At 31.1% G+C, this 16,733-nt stretch overlaps 2 protein-coding genes across 2 annotated transcripts; both read right to left on the bottom strand.

The window, feature by feature from the left end:
* Positions 1-3,036: 3,036 nt before the first annotated feature.
* LOC131618122 (uncharacterized) lies at positions 3,037-5,647 on the bottom strand. Its single transcript, XM_058889387.1, has 4 exons — positions 5,479-5,647; positions 5,150-5,263; positions 3,557-4,424; positions 3,037-3,446 (listed from the first exon to the last, which is right to left on the bottom strand). The coding sequence occupies exons 1-4, from the start codon at positions 5,581-5,583 to the stop codon at positions 3,217-3,219; spliced, it is 1,317 nt and encodes a 438-aa protein (XP_058745370.1). The 5' UTR covers positions 5,584-5,647; the 3' UTR covers positions 3,037-3,216.
* Positions 5,648-8,519: 2,872 nt separating this feature from the next.
* Positions 8,520-12,576, bottom strand: LOC131616329 (lysM domain receptor-like kinase 3). Its single transcript, XM_058887632.1, has 11 exons — positions 11,570-12,576; positions 11,039-11,116; positions 10,612-10,914; positions 10,355-10,500; positions 10,177-10,266; positions 9,963-10,068; positions 9,706-9,857; positions 9,517-9,614; positions 9,286-9,433; positions 9,058-9,165; positions 8,520-8,870 (listed from the first exon to the last, which is right to left on the bottom strand). The coding sequence occupies exons 1-11, from the start codon at positions 12,180-12,182 to the stop codon at positions 8,706-8,708; spliced, it is 2,007 nt and encodes a 668-aa protein (XP_058743615.1). The 5' UTR covers positions 12,183-12,576; the 3' UTR covers positions 8,520-8,705.
* Between the last annotated feature and the right edge of the window lie 4,157 nt (positions 12,577-16,733).

The following is a 16,733-nucleotide window of genomic DNA, read 5'->3' as shown; positions in this document are numbered from 1 at the left end:
CTGATAAGAGCATGTCTTTTTTATACATAATTGTCTATCCAACAACTATTGTTGCCTTGTTGTTGGTATGATTCCAATACATATGTTTAATATATGAGAAGACATGACTTCTGAATGTTTTTAAAGTTGCCAAATATGATATGATGTATTTGAATGACATTTTTCATTTTTTTTGTTTAGAACAATATTGTGCTTTTGGATTTATAGAACACATTAATTATACTTTTATGCATTCAAATATGTAATAATGGGGTTTGCTATTTCTTCCAAGAAATTTAGAGGATTTGTATTCACTATATTAGATGCTTTTGTAAAATAATTGAAAATTAAAGTAAACACTAAACAATGCATTGCCAATTACATGAAGTTAAATATTATGTTATACAAAGTTCATCATTTCAAACCTATGAGTGTTGACGAATCAAACTTTTTTTTTTTTTGAAAGAGAAAAAGTTTGATGTAGAAGACTTAGCTGTTTCTAAGCTCAAGCTAACATTAGCACAATCCAAATCGGAAATTAATATAATAAAAAGGGATTTAAAATTGAATATTAACTCAAAATTGTCCAATCTTATGAATTTTGGAAAGGTTTTGAATTTGAGTAAAATTGGAATTGAGCTCGATTTTACTTGAATTAACACATAGTAAAATATATAACTGGATATAATCAAATGATTTTATGTTATCCAATTTTACGTGATTAAACAAAATTGTTTATGAAATAGTTTTAACTTGGAACACTTTTACAAAATTATGAAACTATTATTATTATTATTTATTTTTTTACTCATGAAACCGTTATTTTTTAAATTGTTTCTTTTAGTGTTTATATGATCTTGTTTTGTAACTTATGTAATTTGATATAAGTTTATAATATGATGTATGTGAAATGTTTAAATTTATCGAAGAAAACAAATGTGATGTAGACCATTTACTAAATTAAACGAATGTCATCTTAAGAACAAATATGGTGGAATAGTACTTATTAATATTGGGAGAGATCCAGATAATCTATATTTACCTATAATTTTGGAGTTGTTGAGACTCAAACCAAAGACTTATGAAATCGATTTATTACTTTACTTCTTGAAGACATTAATGATTGTGGACAATGTTTCAATTTTTATCAGCAAAAACCATGCCTTAACATTACATGAGCAATTTTGTTAATTGAACAAATCTATAACTTGAAAAGTTATGTTACTTCTTTAATATTGCAAGGATTGGTCCTGTTTTTGAAGAGAAATATCCTGGAACTCAACATAGGTTCCGTCTTAGGCCTATATATACCAATTTCAAGAAGCAATTCAGAAGGGTACTTTATTGAGAGACCTCATGATGGCTGCAACTGATATAACATATTTTGAAGTTAAGATGCTGAAAATAAAGAAGATCTATGCAAAGGCTTATTCCCAAATAAAACTAGTGTAAGTATATGTTTCCATTTTACTCTGAGTGTGTTGTGCTTATGAACAACCTCAGTGAATTTTTCAATGCAACTATCTTACTATAAAGGGACAAATCCATTGTAACCATGTTTGGATGAGTCAGAATTATCTTATGTGTAGGTTTGCAACACTTAAAGAAAACATAGTTGGGTATAGAGAGGGAGATAATGTCTAAACTCCTAGGGAGACTAGATAGAGAAACAGAAAAAGTACTAGTTGGATTGCAATCTATGCATGATGATTAACATTTCAAGTCACATATGTATGATTTAGTGATAGCTTTGTTGTTGAATTAGCAAAGCACACATGTTCTTGCAAGAGGTTCTTAGAATGTGGGTGCAACAGTAGAACATGTAAAAAATCTAATCTAAAATGTGGCAAAACAACTGACAAAGAAGTGAATGTTGAACCTGTAAATGTAGAGCTGGTGAATTCATAACTACCTATTAGTAATTCACAGATGGAACTTGTTCTATTTGAATATATGAATATTGATTATGTGAATACAGAACTACAACACAAGCAAGTTAGACCATAAGTGTGCATACTATCATTACAAATGTGCGTAGTTATAGGTTATTGTAACAAAAACACTAATTGTCATTACATAGTACAAATAGAGCACAAAATTACATAAACACAAGACATGAGAACTAAAGAATTGAATCACATTAGCAATTTAAGTTCAACAACAATTTTTTTGGAATTCAATCATTACAATTGATTATAATAATAGAGATTTAACAACAATGACAAAACAATGCAACCCATTTTGAGTTTTCAGGCAATCCTCTTCGCATTTTGTTTATTTTGCAATTTTTGGTTCTTTTTCTTGAAATTTTCAAATAGCTTTGCAACATCCAAAATAGCCAAATCGTTCTTCTTGCTTCCATCTTCAATTTCATCATCAATAACGTCATTATCTTCTTGTACGTAGACGCGTGTGTTCATCCCATATGAATAGGTCTCAGGTTTCTTCGTTATATCAACAGAATCATATTATGTAAATTATTGCTTGAATTGTCATCAAAATTAACAAGATTAGAATAAAAATACATGTTATCAATTTTGACACATTTCGTGCCAAAAGGAGCATCTCCAAAATTTGGGGGTTTGGATGTTGTTGACATGATTAAAATTTGGGGGCAAGGAAAAAAAACACACTAGATGTAAGTTCAGAACTATGAAAATAAGATGATTTTAGAAATACAATGGTTTTGTAAAATGGAGTTTATGAATAAAGCTCTACAAGATAGACAAAGAACAAACACAGACAATAATGAAATCTTTGATTTAGGAAATTTGTTTTTTTTCATGTTCTACTTCACGATATTTTCATTTTCAACTAATGAGTTAACAAAGCTTAAAATCCATGCTGTAATTACTAACATCCTGACTGGCTACCATGTTGCCATCAAATAAGCATCCAACATGTTAAAAATTGCCAAGTGTCCCTCTATGTCAACTTCCATTAACAAAAGTTAACTAGAAGGAGAGACTAAAACAGTAGATGGAAAATTTTAAGAGGAAGATTGAAGAAATTTTTGAAGCAAAAATTAAATGTTGGAATATTTAGCAGGGCCTCTTACTTATTTAATGCTAATATTAATAATTATAACAACGTAGACAAAAAAATGTACATTTTTAGCAATTATCTTCAATGATTCACAAGAGTTCTATAGTCCACAAAGTGTAACCAGGATATGCCTCTTTGATACAAATCTTACAGCAAAAACCAGCATGTACAGCTCAAAACTTTCCACTGAGATTATTCATCACAAGAAGCTTCTTCCAGTAGGTCAAGAAAGCCTTTATGAGAATTCATACTAACTGTGTGAAACTTGGGCTCAAATCCACAAGTAGATACTTCTTCAAACTTAGCCCATAATTCCTTCTTCAAAGTATTCTCACCGGCACGTTTCCCTCTTTGTAATGTGTTTTCAGGGTTCAGCCACATGGGAGTGTTCTCTATATGTGATAAGTCGCCAACATAATGATCTGCAAATAAGAAAAAACACAACAGCTATTATCAAGCACACAACCCATGTTATGTTGTTCATCCAACAATCTATAAGGCATATATATCAAGTTATTAAGTTAACCACTACCTTTAGAAGATTTTTTGGCTTGATTATGACCTTTGGAAATTTGTTCTTTCAAATTCAATTTACTGACTTGTTGCTCAAGAACGGATTCCGATATATCTATACATGAATCATTATCACCCTTCTCCAACTTCAATGATTTCTCAGCAGATGTTCCTAACAAAACACAAGTTTTTGGAGGTGAGGTAAGCCAAATAGGTGATGCTTCCACGTATTTCTTTCCAATTCCTGACTTAGGAACACGCTGTATCCTCGTGAATTCTGGATATTTCAACGCCAAACCCTGTGACACACTGTCCCTGGCAGAATCTTCTGAATCACTGTAATGAACTCCAACTGGATATGGCGTGGACTTTCGAAACTGGTTATTACCAACATGACGTATTTCAGATATAGGTTCAAGCAAAACACAAGTCTTCGGAGGTGACATTTTCAAACCAGGAGTCATCATATAAAGCATGGAAGTGTCTCTATGAGAAAATTCGGGCGAAGAAATCAACTCAAGCTCTTCATTATTTGTTGCATCTTCATTCAAAATAGAAAGAGGAAGCTTTATTGGAGTTGGTTTCGTTACAACACCGTAAAGTATTGAAGTATTACTGGAGGAAGCCAATTCAGTGAAATCTAATTTGGATTGTGGTTGGCGGAATGATTTTGATAATGGTAGCGGTGTGAGCATAAACATTTGTCTACCTCTTTGAACTGTGCAATTAGCACGCCATGAAACAAGGGGAGAAGGAGATACTAATGCAGTCTCTTTAGGACTCTCACAGTCACTCACATTGCTTTCATCACAAGAAACTTCTTCACTTTTACTTTGAGATTCCACAGAAGTTGATGAAAGTGAAGTTTGTAATTTTGGTATCCATGGCTGCATTTGATGACAATATCAAAAGCACTTAAGTCTCAACAGAGCAAACATTTAAAAATAGAACATTGAAGAATTAAATTTAAGAGTAAACCACAATCCTGGTCTTTGAATAGGCATAGTGTTGTTACTTTGAATGTATCAAAATTATAAACGCATCTTTGAATGAGTCTTTATCTATGAAGCACGGACACCGGAAACACGACAGTAATGGGGTGGCAAATGGGCATGCCCGTCCCGCAAAAGGCCGCAAAAAAATGAGGCAGGGCGGGCATTGTGTAGGGCGCGTGTCTAAAATGTTGACCTGCCTCGCAAAAAGAGGGTGGGGCAGGCTTGCGGGCACTGCACATTTTTAGCCTAAAAATTACAAAAACTTATGTAAGTGCTCGTGCCCGCAAAAAAAAAGGGAGGAGCGGACATATTAAATGGTGAAGTCCTAAAACCTTGGTCCGCCCCACAAAAAAGTGCGGGAAAAAATGGCATATCCGGCAAGCCAAACCCGTTTTGCCACCTCTAACTGACACAAACAACGACCTTGACACATTTTTACAGAGGCATCGGTGCTACAGAGGTTTTTATGAATCAATTTGGTCCTTAAATGTGACTTTCATTAATATGTTTAATCCACAAAATCACAAAGACAAAATCATAGATATTTTCATAAATTTATGCATTTGGATACTATAATGACACAATTAGCTGTGGAAAACCAAAGTTAGGGTTTTTACCTTCAAACTAGACAACATTTCAGACAACAAATTGTTGAACGATTCCATTTCTCTTTTCCCCTCTTTGCTCACACCATTCTTTACTTCAAGTGCTTTCACAACAAGCTCATCGATCTAACATTCAAATTCGAATTGTTACTTTCTCATTTTTCATTCAAAAACATGTTTTTTTCTACAAAACTAAAAAACCCAAAGATTTAAACTACGATTTTTCACCTAAATTACAATACTGATAGTAGAATAAGTTAATAACACTAAATTCGTTTCTTCAAAATCAAAAATGAAAAAAAATTGGGAAAAAAACCATGAATGGAAAAAGGAGGAGATACCTGATGGAAGATAGACGAAAGATCGGAGTGGAGGAGAGTGAGGAAGGAATGGTCATCGAGTTTGTTATCGTGATTGAAGGAATTTGTTGTTGTTTTGTTCAACATCGTCGTCGAAGCAAAATGCAATTCAGAAACGTTACTGTGATTTGAATGTTGCAAAAGGCGGGTTGTTAAACGCGGCCTAATCACGTCGTTTTGTAGAATAAGCCAGAAATTATTGATTTCTCGGAATTCCAAAGAATTTAAAAATTATTGATTTCAAAAAATTTAGATATTTCTTTTAATTTTGAATTATTAAGTAACAAAATTTGATATTATTTTCATTGATTTATATGTTATATTTAATTCTCATGTTAATTCTTAACTGCCCAACTTTTTCGTTTCGTACTACATCTTAGGTCCGACCACAGCCGATAAAATTTTTCGTTTAGCTTGAAAAATACCTTTGTGTCATGTAAAATCCTCGAAGCCCTCCTCCATTTGAATCACTCCGCTTGAATTTGATGGTATAGATCTCATTCTATTTCTTCTTCATTTTGTATTACAGAATAAAGATATTTAAACCACATGACTAATGGGATGATATAATCTCCAACTTTCACCTCTAGGTTAGAAACATTTCTCTTTTTGCTGAACTTACATTTTATATACTTCGTCTTACTTCTACTTAGTCGAATCCAAGTGTTTTTGTTCTGGGCTGGTCAAATTGTCCAACAAATGCGGCCTAGAGGACGACAAATATCCACCAAGTCACTTACAAGGTAAGAGTGTTATCATAGGGTAGTTTGTAGGAAATCCAGATCCATAATCCATAATCAAAGTCGGATAGTCTTCTTGACAAGTTTTTGTTTCTTTGTGGTTTGAATTCAATTTGAGACTATTCATCTGAATTTACATCATTGCATACAATCTCAGTGTCATTTACCTTGTCCTTCAAGTGATTTTAGTAGTTAGAATTGTACACTACATTTTTCTTCGAAGCCCTAACTTCGTCTTCCATCATTTTAACATCTTTATTGACCTTAATTTTGTTCAACCTGCAAACACTAATCATGTAATAGCCGACCAAAACCATTGATATTTTATTTCCTAGCTTATCTCTTCTTGCATCTAGGATATGTTTGAAGCATAATGACCCATCCATTCTTAAGTGAGTCACTATTGGCTTTCTTGCTTACAAAGCTTCCTCGGGTACTTTCTCCTTCAATCACTTTGTAGGGCATACGTTTAAAATATAAGTAATTGTGGTCATTGCTTCACCGCACAAATTAAGAGATAGTTCTTTTTGCTTCAATATGCTTCTTTTCATGTACACTTTTGTTCCTCCTTTCAGCTTGGCCATTGTGTTATGGATTGTATAGTGTTATGACTTTATGCATAATCCCTTGTTTACTACAATTGACTTCAAATTCTTTGGAGGCATACTCTTATCCTTCATCAATTGTCAAGATCTTTAACATCCACCCACTTTGTTTTTTTAATAGGCTCTTGAATCTTTTGAATACTTATAAGGCATCACTCTTTAGCCTTGATCAAATACAACCACAACATTCTAAAACATTTTATATACAAAAATGATCAAATACAATCACAACATTCATCACATTACTCCTAATTTACACAAATTTTCAGTTTCATTCTTTTGTTCCATCCATAAACATGAAACTTCCTAACGACGCTATTGTCTAAACCAATGTTACTGGCACCGTTCATCTTTCAAACTCCTTAATTCTCTCGAATGTTTATTACATTCCTACATTTAATGTTAACTTAATTTCGGCTACTAAACTTATTAATCCCTCTTCATGTATCCTAAATTTAACTAATAACAAATGTTTAATTTTGTAGACTTTTTTTACGAAAGTGATTGGTTTAGCTGACAGATATGGAGATCTTTATGCCTTCAAAGCTCAAGCCATTTCATCTACCTCTTCCTCCCCTAGTTGTAATATTGTTTTTGATACTATTCTCTGACATAGACACATAGGTCATTCCTCCTGTTATGTTCATAAAATTTTAGCTTCTCAATTTTCTAGTATTCCTTACAACATGAATAAAGATCTACCTTGTCATTTTTGTCATTTAGTTAAGCAAAAACGTTTATCTTATTCTGACTACACTAGCATTTCATCTAACCCTTTTGATCTTCTTCATAGTGACATTTGGGGTCCTTACTCAACCCCCTTTGTCACTAATAAAAAGTATTTTCTTACACTTGTTGGTGAATATACTTGGTTTACTTAGCTTATCTTCATGACCCATAAAAGTGAAACTAGTAAAAACTTAATAAACCTTATTTCCCTTATTTAAAATCAATTTTGACCAATTTAAAATGCCTTCATACTGACAACGGACCAGAATTTTCCTAGATATGTTGGCTTCTAAACCTTCCTCCACTCCTTATAATTCGTCTCTTAAACTTTATTGCACTTATTATGCCCCTTTTCATGAATGCACACATTATTGTCTCCTAATTGCTTAATTAGTTTATCTCACTACAACTTGCTCTAATATCTCTTTTGCTATCCAAAAACATAGTCAATTTGTTTCTCAACCCACTGATACTCACTACAAGGCAACAATTAGAATTATGCATAAATATAGGGTAACTTCTGTATAAAAATGAGAAATTATGAAAATTTTTACAAAATTATCTTTTATTAATGACATGTGAAAATAAATTTACATAATTAAAAACAGAGAATACTAAATATTTAAGCATATAATAGGAAAAATATCATTAATTATTCATTAGAAGTATAAAATGACATATATTTAAATACAATTTTTTTTTCAAAGCGACTTATAATAAAACGGAGGGAGTACATCACTTTGATGGGGAGGTGTTTTAGATTTTCATAATATGAAATTATTGTTTGTCAATTTCCAATACCAAGCTTGCCTCTTACAAAGAGAGACTCTTTAAACCTCATTGACAGATGAAGAATAAAATAAAAAATGCAAGTAATATGAACACATTATTCCTCTACATTAATATCAAATCAAAGAGAAGAATAAGAATGAAGAAGAAATGCAAGGAATCAAAGAATATAAACATACATATACTTCTGTCAAAATTTCAACTAGTAAAAAACAAATCCCAAATAAATAAAATCCATCCTTAGCTCCATTATCACATACTCTAAATTACTCCTAAATTTTTTTTCTACATACAGATAACAAAATCAAGATAATATCCTTTTTATTTGATTCCTATCTTCCATGAACTATCTTCCTTGAACAAGTCCACTGAATACTTGACTGTTTCCAGCTAGTGTTGCTTCCCACTCAATAGAAGAGAGTAGAATCTGTGAGATGGAAATCACTACTTGTTTCATATCAGGTCGTAAGATCGGATCGTCGTCCACACACTGCTTCGCCAGCAGAGCCATCTGCACGCACACAAAATACAATACAAGAGTAAATCACATCGGTTAAACCTCAATCAAATTGTTAGAACAATTATGGTTAGGATTTTTATTGTTCAAGCTTAGGATTAGAGGTTACAACTTATGTTTAAATATTACGGTCTAGTTTAGATATTGAATAAGATAAGTAGGAGAAAATAGAGAAACTTGCCTTAAATACACAATCATGAGGATACAGATTCATCATATTTGGATCAATGTAATCTCTCATGCTTGACATGCTCAAGGAATCAGGTGAGTTCTTAAGAACCGCTAACATCTGCAATTTAACAAACATATAAGGCTAAACCTCGGAAAACTGTACATTCGTGAATCACTACGGCAGGTCATCGTGAATGAAATTAGGAGTGACGTCTTATAACTTATAAGCAGAACTTACTATTGATGCCAGCGATCGTCTTTCAGGATTTTTTGTCATCATGCCTTCTGTTCGAATAATAGCCTCCTTTCCGGTTATAATCTCAAAAACAACAACACCGAATGCATAGACATCACTTTTGGTCGTTGCAAGGCCGTCGGTCAAGTATCTGCAATATATAGAAATGTATTTATATTATTCTTTTTTATGAAGGTGGAACAAATTATAATTAAAAAAATCTCAACGACTTACTCTGGAGCAAGATATCCATATGTACCAACAACTTTGGTAGTAGAAACGTCTCCCTCATTTGTTATCCCGACAAGTTTCGCCAATCCAAAATCTGATATCTAGAGAAACAAAGAGTAATTTGTGATCAATGACAATCAACAAATGTGGAACATATAGAAAGTTTTTGATGATGTAGAAATTAGCCTATACTTTTGCTTTAAAGGAAGCGTCAAGCAAAATGTTGCTCGTCTTGATATCGCGGTGAACATAATGAGCTTTTGTATGCTCGTGTATATATTCAAGTCCCCTAGCAGCATCAAGTGCGATTTGGACCCTCATGATCCAAGAAAGTGGCGAATGACCTATAAGCAAAGACAAATAATGGTCATGAACTATGGTTCTGTGTGAATAAACAACTTAATAAGCGCTTATAACATACTACTAACTTAATAAGCGCTTATACTTACCCTTATTTTGAGGATCATGCAAATGGCTTCTTAGTGAACCCTTTTGAGCATATTCGTAAACTAGGAAAAGCTCATCATGACTAGCTGCATAGCCAATCAATTCTACCTTGACAAATTAACAAAAGAATACAACTCAAATTTTTGATATATAAATGCTTCACAATTGGCTTCAAAATCAAAGTGTGTTAGATATTATGATCAAAAGATAAATTACCAGATTAGCATGATGAACCTTGCATAGAACTTTAACCTCTGATGTAAACTCTTTAGTTTTCATAGCGGTCATTCTTTTAATAGCAACTTCCTATAAAGATTCAAGTAAACATCGTTTGAGAAAAAATACATGCTTCTTAGTTTATAATATATCTGATTTTAAATATACGGTCATGAACCTGGTCGCGGAGGAGGCTATAGTACACAGATCCATATGTTCCATGTCCAAGTAGATTTGAATCAGAGAAGCCTTCCGTTGAGGAAAAAATCTCTTCATATGCAAAAACTACCGGTTTATCCATGTCAAATACATCAGGTCCAAGAGCTGCAATAATAAATTTAACCATAGATATAATACATGCAAAACATGATTACTTTGAGCTACGATACAATCATAGATATAATATTCGACTTGAGTGCATGATAAGAAGGTTACTTGAAGCTTTTGGAACGGTAATGGTGTGATTGCTGGAGTCACCATCTGTCTGCTTCTGGTCAACATGTTTACCACATATGTACCTTCCGGAACCACAAAAAAAACTTGGGTTTCGAAGAATATGGAATTTATGAGAGACCTTTCGCTCATCATCTTTTTCATGACTTCTGGAATCAGAGAAACAATTCGACGATCTAAGGCAAACACATAGAATGATGCCAAATATTATCAGAATAAGACCAAATCCTAAACCACCAATGATCCATCCAAAGGGTACATGATACTTATGATTAACCTCATCACCTGTAACAAACAAATTAAATAAACTAAGACAACATTCTATTATAGCACAAAGAACTAGAAATTTAAAGTTTAATGAAATGAAAAAAAAATAGTTTCCTTTTTCGTAGCATATGTTGATGAATACCTGAAAAATTATCAACGGAAGGGGTAGGAACAGAAGCTGGTGGAGAAGCATTGCTCACATGATAAGGATCACCAGGAACTGCAATGAAGTAAAAATAATTCAAATTGTAGTCCAAATGCTCACATTCAACCCAATTGCCATATGACAAACAATACGCCACTGCAAAATGTTATGTAGAACTAAACTCATCCAACATAGGACTCTTAACACACCTATCTCACGTTCAGGACTAGACATCTGTAGTGTTACCCGAATAATTTGGCAAAAGATGGCCGTATGAATCTTGAATAGGTTCTAATACCATCTTAAAATTTGATTAGGTCTAACTCAACCGTACAAAACCAACTTCTAAAGGGAGAACTGACTACCACTTATAAAGACAGATCATATCGGCTATCGCATCCAATCAGGGAATCTTAGCACATCCTCAACCAAAACACCCCACAAACATATGAACACAAATACATAAACATACACATGCAAATTCTAAGAAAAATGATTGAATAAGATTGCAATAATGGAAACACTAACCAGAATTAAGAGGAATATAATAAAGTGAACCGACAGTAACATTATCAGGTCCATCAAGACCATTCACATCCTCAATACTATCCATACTAACCCCAAATCTACTTGCCAAAGATTCAACACTGTCCCCATCTCTCAACACATAACTCAACAAATAGTTCCACAATCCACTAGAACATCCACAAAACAACCTCAGTGATATAACAGCACCATTCCTAGCTTTCCTTGAAGTGTTGGGAAGCAAAATAAGTCCATCATATGCATCCATCACCAAATCATCCACAAACCCTTCATTGGATTTCACAGTGTAAGTAGTGTTGGACACATATTTCTTTATACCAGATGCACAAGAACAGTTCTTCCTTATGAATATATAATCCCAACCATTTCCTTCAACTGTGATGTCACTTTGCAACACATCAAACATGCTTTGAATCACTCCTAAAGACTGGTTTTTGTTAGGCTTATAGGCCAAGAATGAAGTGCAAAGACGGCTTGTGTCCGTACAGTTCATAGGTGCCATCTGATAAGAACTGGTTCTGTTGAAATGAAGGTAAACTAAAAAGAGAAGAAACTGAAGTAACTTCAAATGAGGGTTTTTTCCTACAAGAATCATTGCTTGGAGATAAACAAGTGACAAGAATTTTGAGACAAAAGGGTCAAAGAAAATGGTGGAAATGAAACCACTTTAAGCTCAATGGATGTAAAAGAGCTAACTTTAATTTACTCAAAGAGCTTAAGCTGTGTTTCAATGGAGCAAAAAAAAAATAAAGGAAACAACTTGATCTAGATTTGAAGAAAAATGGCAAAACCCAATATAAGTTCAGCTAAGAAAAATAAAAAAATGAAAGAAAAAAATCAGATTGAGATTAAAACAGCTTAAAAGAACTAGCTTTTGATGAAAGATGACAACAACAACAAAAAAAAGGAAAAAAAAAAAATCCAAGTTCAGAGAATAGAAGAATAATGGAGAAGAAGGGAATGAGGAAAATGGGGTAAGCTAAATTTAGGAAGCAAGTTAAGTGAATGAAAAAAAAGTGGTACTTTGAAGGTAAAGAAGTGAAGAAGAAAAGAGTGTAAAAAAACAGAACATTAGTGTTTTAATGTTAATGTTTTTTTTTTTTGGAGTCATAACTCAGGTAAACATGGATTAATGAAGACAGTAAAAGTAGAAAGTGACTTGAAAGTAGTATAAAGTTTTCAGAACCATATAGGTATAGGTGTTTTGTTGAGTTTTTTAGTATTTTTTAATTGACTATTACACCCTTTCTTCTACCCAAAGAACAAGATACTAGAATGGATAGAATATCTTGTGTAATGTGTAGGAAAAGGATCAAGAATAATGTGAAGATTGACTTAACTAGTAAAAGGGAAGTTAATCACGATAAAACATTGTTTGTTTGTTTGTTTGTTTAAATTATTAAATTGTTGTTTTTTTTTATGATGTTGATTTGTAGGTTAAAAGTGTCATTGCCCAAATTAAGCTAAAAGTGTTAATAACCTTTTATCTTTTGAGAGAAAATAATGTGATATTAAGCTAAAAGTGTCAACAATGTTAGCCACTTAAACTTTATTTTAAAAGAAGTTTGATGTTAGAGATTATCACCAACAAAAAAGTAACATATATGAATTTCATTAAAAAAAAAACAAAAAATTAAGAAACCAAAATTAAAAATTCGTTAATTTTTTTGAACGAAAAGACTATCTAAACCTTTAAATAAATAAATAAATAAATATGTGAATGGTAAAAAAAAGTAAGAAGAAGTTATTTTATTTTAGAAAAAGATGGTATTCTGATTTTTTTTGGCTTTGTACCACCGGTTTAGTCCGGTTCGGAGACGAACTCTGGCATTAAGTGGTTCTGATTTAAAAAACAGAAATATATTTATTATCAAAAAGTGAGAGAAAACTATAATAATCATTAGACTAAAATATACTCCTACTCTGTTAGTGTAACTTAGCTCATTACTAACTAATCAATTAATTTATAAAAAACTTGAATTATGTATCAACTAACTTCTACGTTTATTAAATGTCAACTTAATTACAAGCAATTCCAAAGTGTATGTAGCCTTTATCATGAGGTGTGATTATGAAGTGTTTTTTTTTATACATGAGGACAATCTATATAATTGACAAATCAGTTTAAGTTGGCAATATCTAATGACTAGTTGTAATAGCAAAAGAGATAAATTAAACATCATTGAAGGTTTAGAATCTTCTTTAATTATGGGTTGGAGAGTGTGTGTCCGGCTAGCGGTGATGATTAAACTTGGACTTATTAAATACAACTATTTAAATATATTACTTTAAAAGAAATTAAATTAAAAGTTAAATATTTTAAATAAGTTAACAGTGATTGATTCACGGTCTAAAATATTTTTACACCATCACGATCAGTGCACTTCAATTGAATGTTTTTTAGATGTTTATTATATAATCAACATTTAATTATTAGTTTGTTTTTACGTTATTCTTTATTTAATAAACATTATTATTTTGTTTCTTAAATGTATTTTTTTTTAATAAAATTAATTTATTCTATTAACTTTTAACTTTAAATATTTTAGACAAAAAAATATTATTAAGTATTTATTATAGATTTTATTATTTTCTTTAATTTTAATAATTTGATATTTTTAACAAATATCACATGATTGAATATTAGAAGTTTAGAAAATCTAACAATGAACCATCAAAACTTAATATTTTTGACATTTCTTCATATTCTTATTTTCTTCTTCTCTATCTCTATCTCCATCACCACCTTCATATATATTCATCTCAAATATAAAATTCAAATTAAATAAAAAAGTTTAACTTATAATTCTTCCAACAATTAAATCCAGCAAATTTTAAGGAACAAATACAATTAAATTGGATGGTACTTTTGTTTCTAAACTCTCACTTTAACAACATATGTCTATGGAATGTCTATCACCCATTCTCATTTTACATAATAGATTGAAGTATTCTTTGACATACCGTGAAGTCATTAATATTTTGATGCAACAAAATGTTTTTATTGATGACAAAGTTAGGATTGTCCAGACACACTACGATAAAAAATAGATTTTATCTTGGTTGAAAAAGAGATTTTATTTCGGTTTTAAATACAAAGTAATAAAAGATGTTATAATAAAGTGTGTTATTTTATCTCTTAATTTTTGTTCCGTCGACGAGTAATGTATAAAGGTTATGGGCTCGATCCTCAAGAAAATTATTTTAAAATTTTTAAATGGCTGACACACATTCCCCCTCGGTTTTTACATTTAACCGACGAGTAAAAGACAATTGAGTTTATTATATTTAACGTAGATGACTTATTTTACTAAGCATTAACAGAACATATAACTTCTCAAATTGGTTAGGAAAATAATTATATGAACAATTATGTTATATTTGAAGAACAACTTACACTAATCAATAATTTTTTAGTATTATGTAACTCATTATTCATCTCACGTTCTTTAATGATTAGAATTCCTTTAATGTTTCAAGTTCTTTATGCAACACTTCCTTTTCTATTAATTCACTCTTGAAAGCATAAAATCTAATGCTTTGTAAAATGAACAAGTATAAAAGAAAGTTGAACAAAAACTAGAAGTATTTAAGAAATTTTAACAATTAAAGAATATGGGAGAATAATGAGTTGCAAAATGCTAAAAATTATATGTTCAAAGAGGGGTTAATGAAGCAAATAATCGACATTAGATATAATAAACTCAATTATATTTTCTGTCACTATAATGTTCTTTTGACATGTTCGACGAAACAAGACGAGAGTTGCACAAAAAATCATAAAAACATAAAATCAATATTAATCTCAAACTCAAAATCAATAACAACAACTAAACTACGACATATAGCTTTTCATAAATATGGGAAGTAGAATATCTAAACAACAATAACGATAACAATAACATCAACAACTCAAAAACAACAATTTACATTAGACAAAAACTAAAAAAAAAAAAACTCTAAACAAAACTACAACAACATAAACAATAAACTTATAACATCAATCTCAATTAATCAACAACAACAAGAATAAAACTCTAGAGTTTATAGCCTCAACAACAACAACAAACAACGACAACAACAATAACAACACTAAAATAATGACACCACCACCAACAACATTAATGTAACATGAGTAGTGATGTTTGACGTACCAGATATGTGAAGAAGAAGTAAAATAAATGATTTAAGTCTTTATTCTGTTATGTATCAAACGAGAATCCTAAACACATCAGCTTTATATCGAGGACAATATGCGTTTAGGACTTTTCATTAGGATTTTGTGTGTGTTGTTTTAATTTAGGAGAAATTATAATAAAATGTGCAATAGACAACAAAAACTAAATAGTACTTTTTGTTTGTAAGCAAAATTATAGATCTATATTTGGTAATTACGATGTTAAGGGACTTCTATATAATGCATGGGAAGATCTATATTCGGTAATTATAGATCTATTCTAAAAAGTACTTTTTGACTTTAGATCTAGGTTTTACTTGTTATTTTGCACCATAAATATGAGTTTTCTCTCCCATGTAATCAATATGGCACCATGAATTTCAGCTCAAGTACTTTAGATTTAGATTTTATTTATTATTTAATTTTATTCTATTTTAATTTATTTAAAAGCCATGAATTTCATTTAACTTAATTTATGTTTATTTTTTAATTTAAAATTTATGGATTTTTGAGCTTTGAATATGATGAAGTTGTTTGAAGTGGAGAAGAAGATGAAGAACAAGATGTAGGAAGAAGATGAAGAAATCGGAAAAACACTAGTTGATTATGGTTTACTATAAAATCCAATAGTTACGCATAATCCAACGACTCTTTAAAAAAAGACTAGATAGTTATGATTAATAATAATAACAACATTACTCCATCTTAGATATTTAAAATTATAAGTTGATAGAATAAGCTCCTTAGCTAACAAAAGTATATTTAAGAGACAAAATAATAACGTTTGTTAAATAAAAGATTATTATGAAACTAGTCATTATCATTAAGTTAAGAGTCTAACGAAATAATTAAACATATAGACAAAAGTTTTATCATATCTAAGATTGATCCTTTGCTAAGATTTTCATGACGAAAGAAGTATATTATTCTAATATTTCAAAATAGATTAAATGAAACTCATTTACATCG

The sequence above is a fragment of the Vicia villosa genome, linkage group LG7, assembly GCF_029867415.1.
Source record: "Vicia villosa cultivar HV-30 ecotype Madison, WI linkage group LG7, Vvil1.0, whole genome shotgun sequence".
NCBI lineage: Eukaryota > Viridiplantae > Streptophyta > Magnoliopsida > Fabales > Fabaceae > Vicia > Vicia villosa.
Note: the sequence above shows the minus strand (reverse complement) of the source record. Positions and strands in the feature narration are given on the sequence as shown.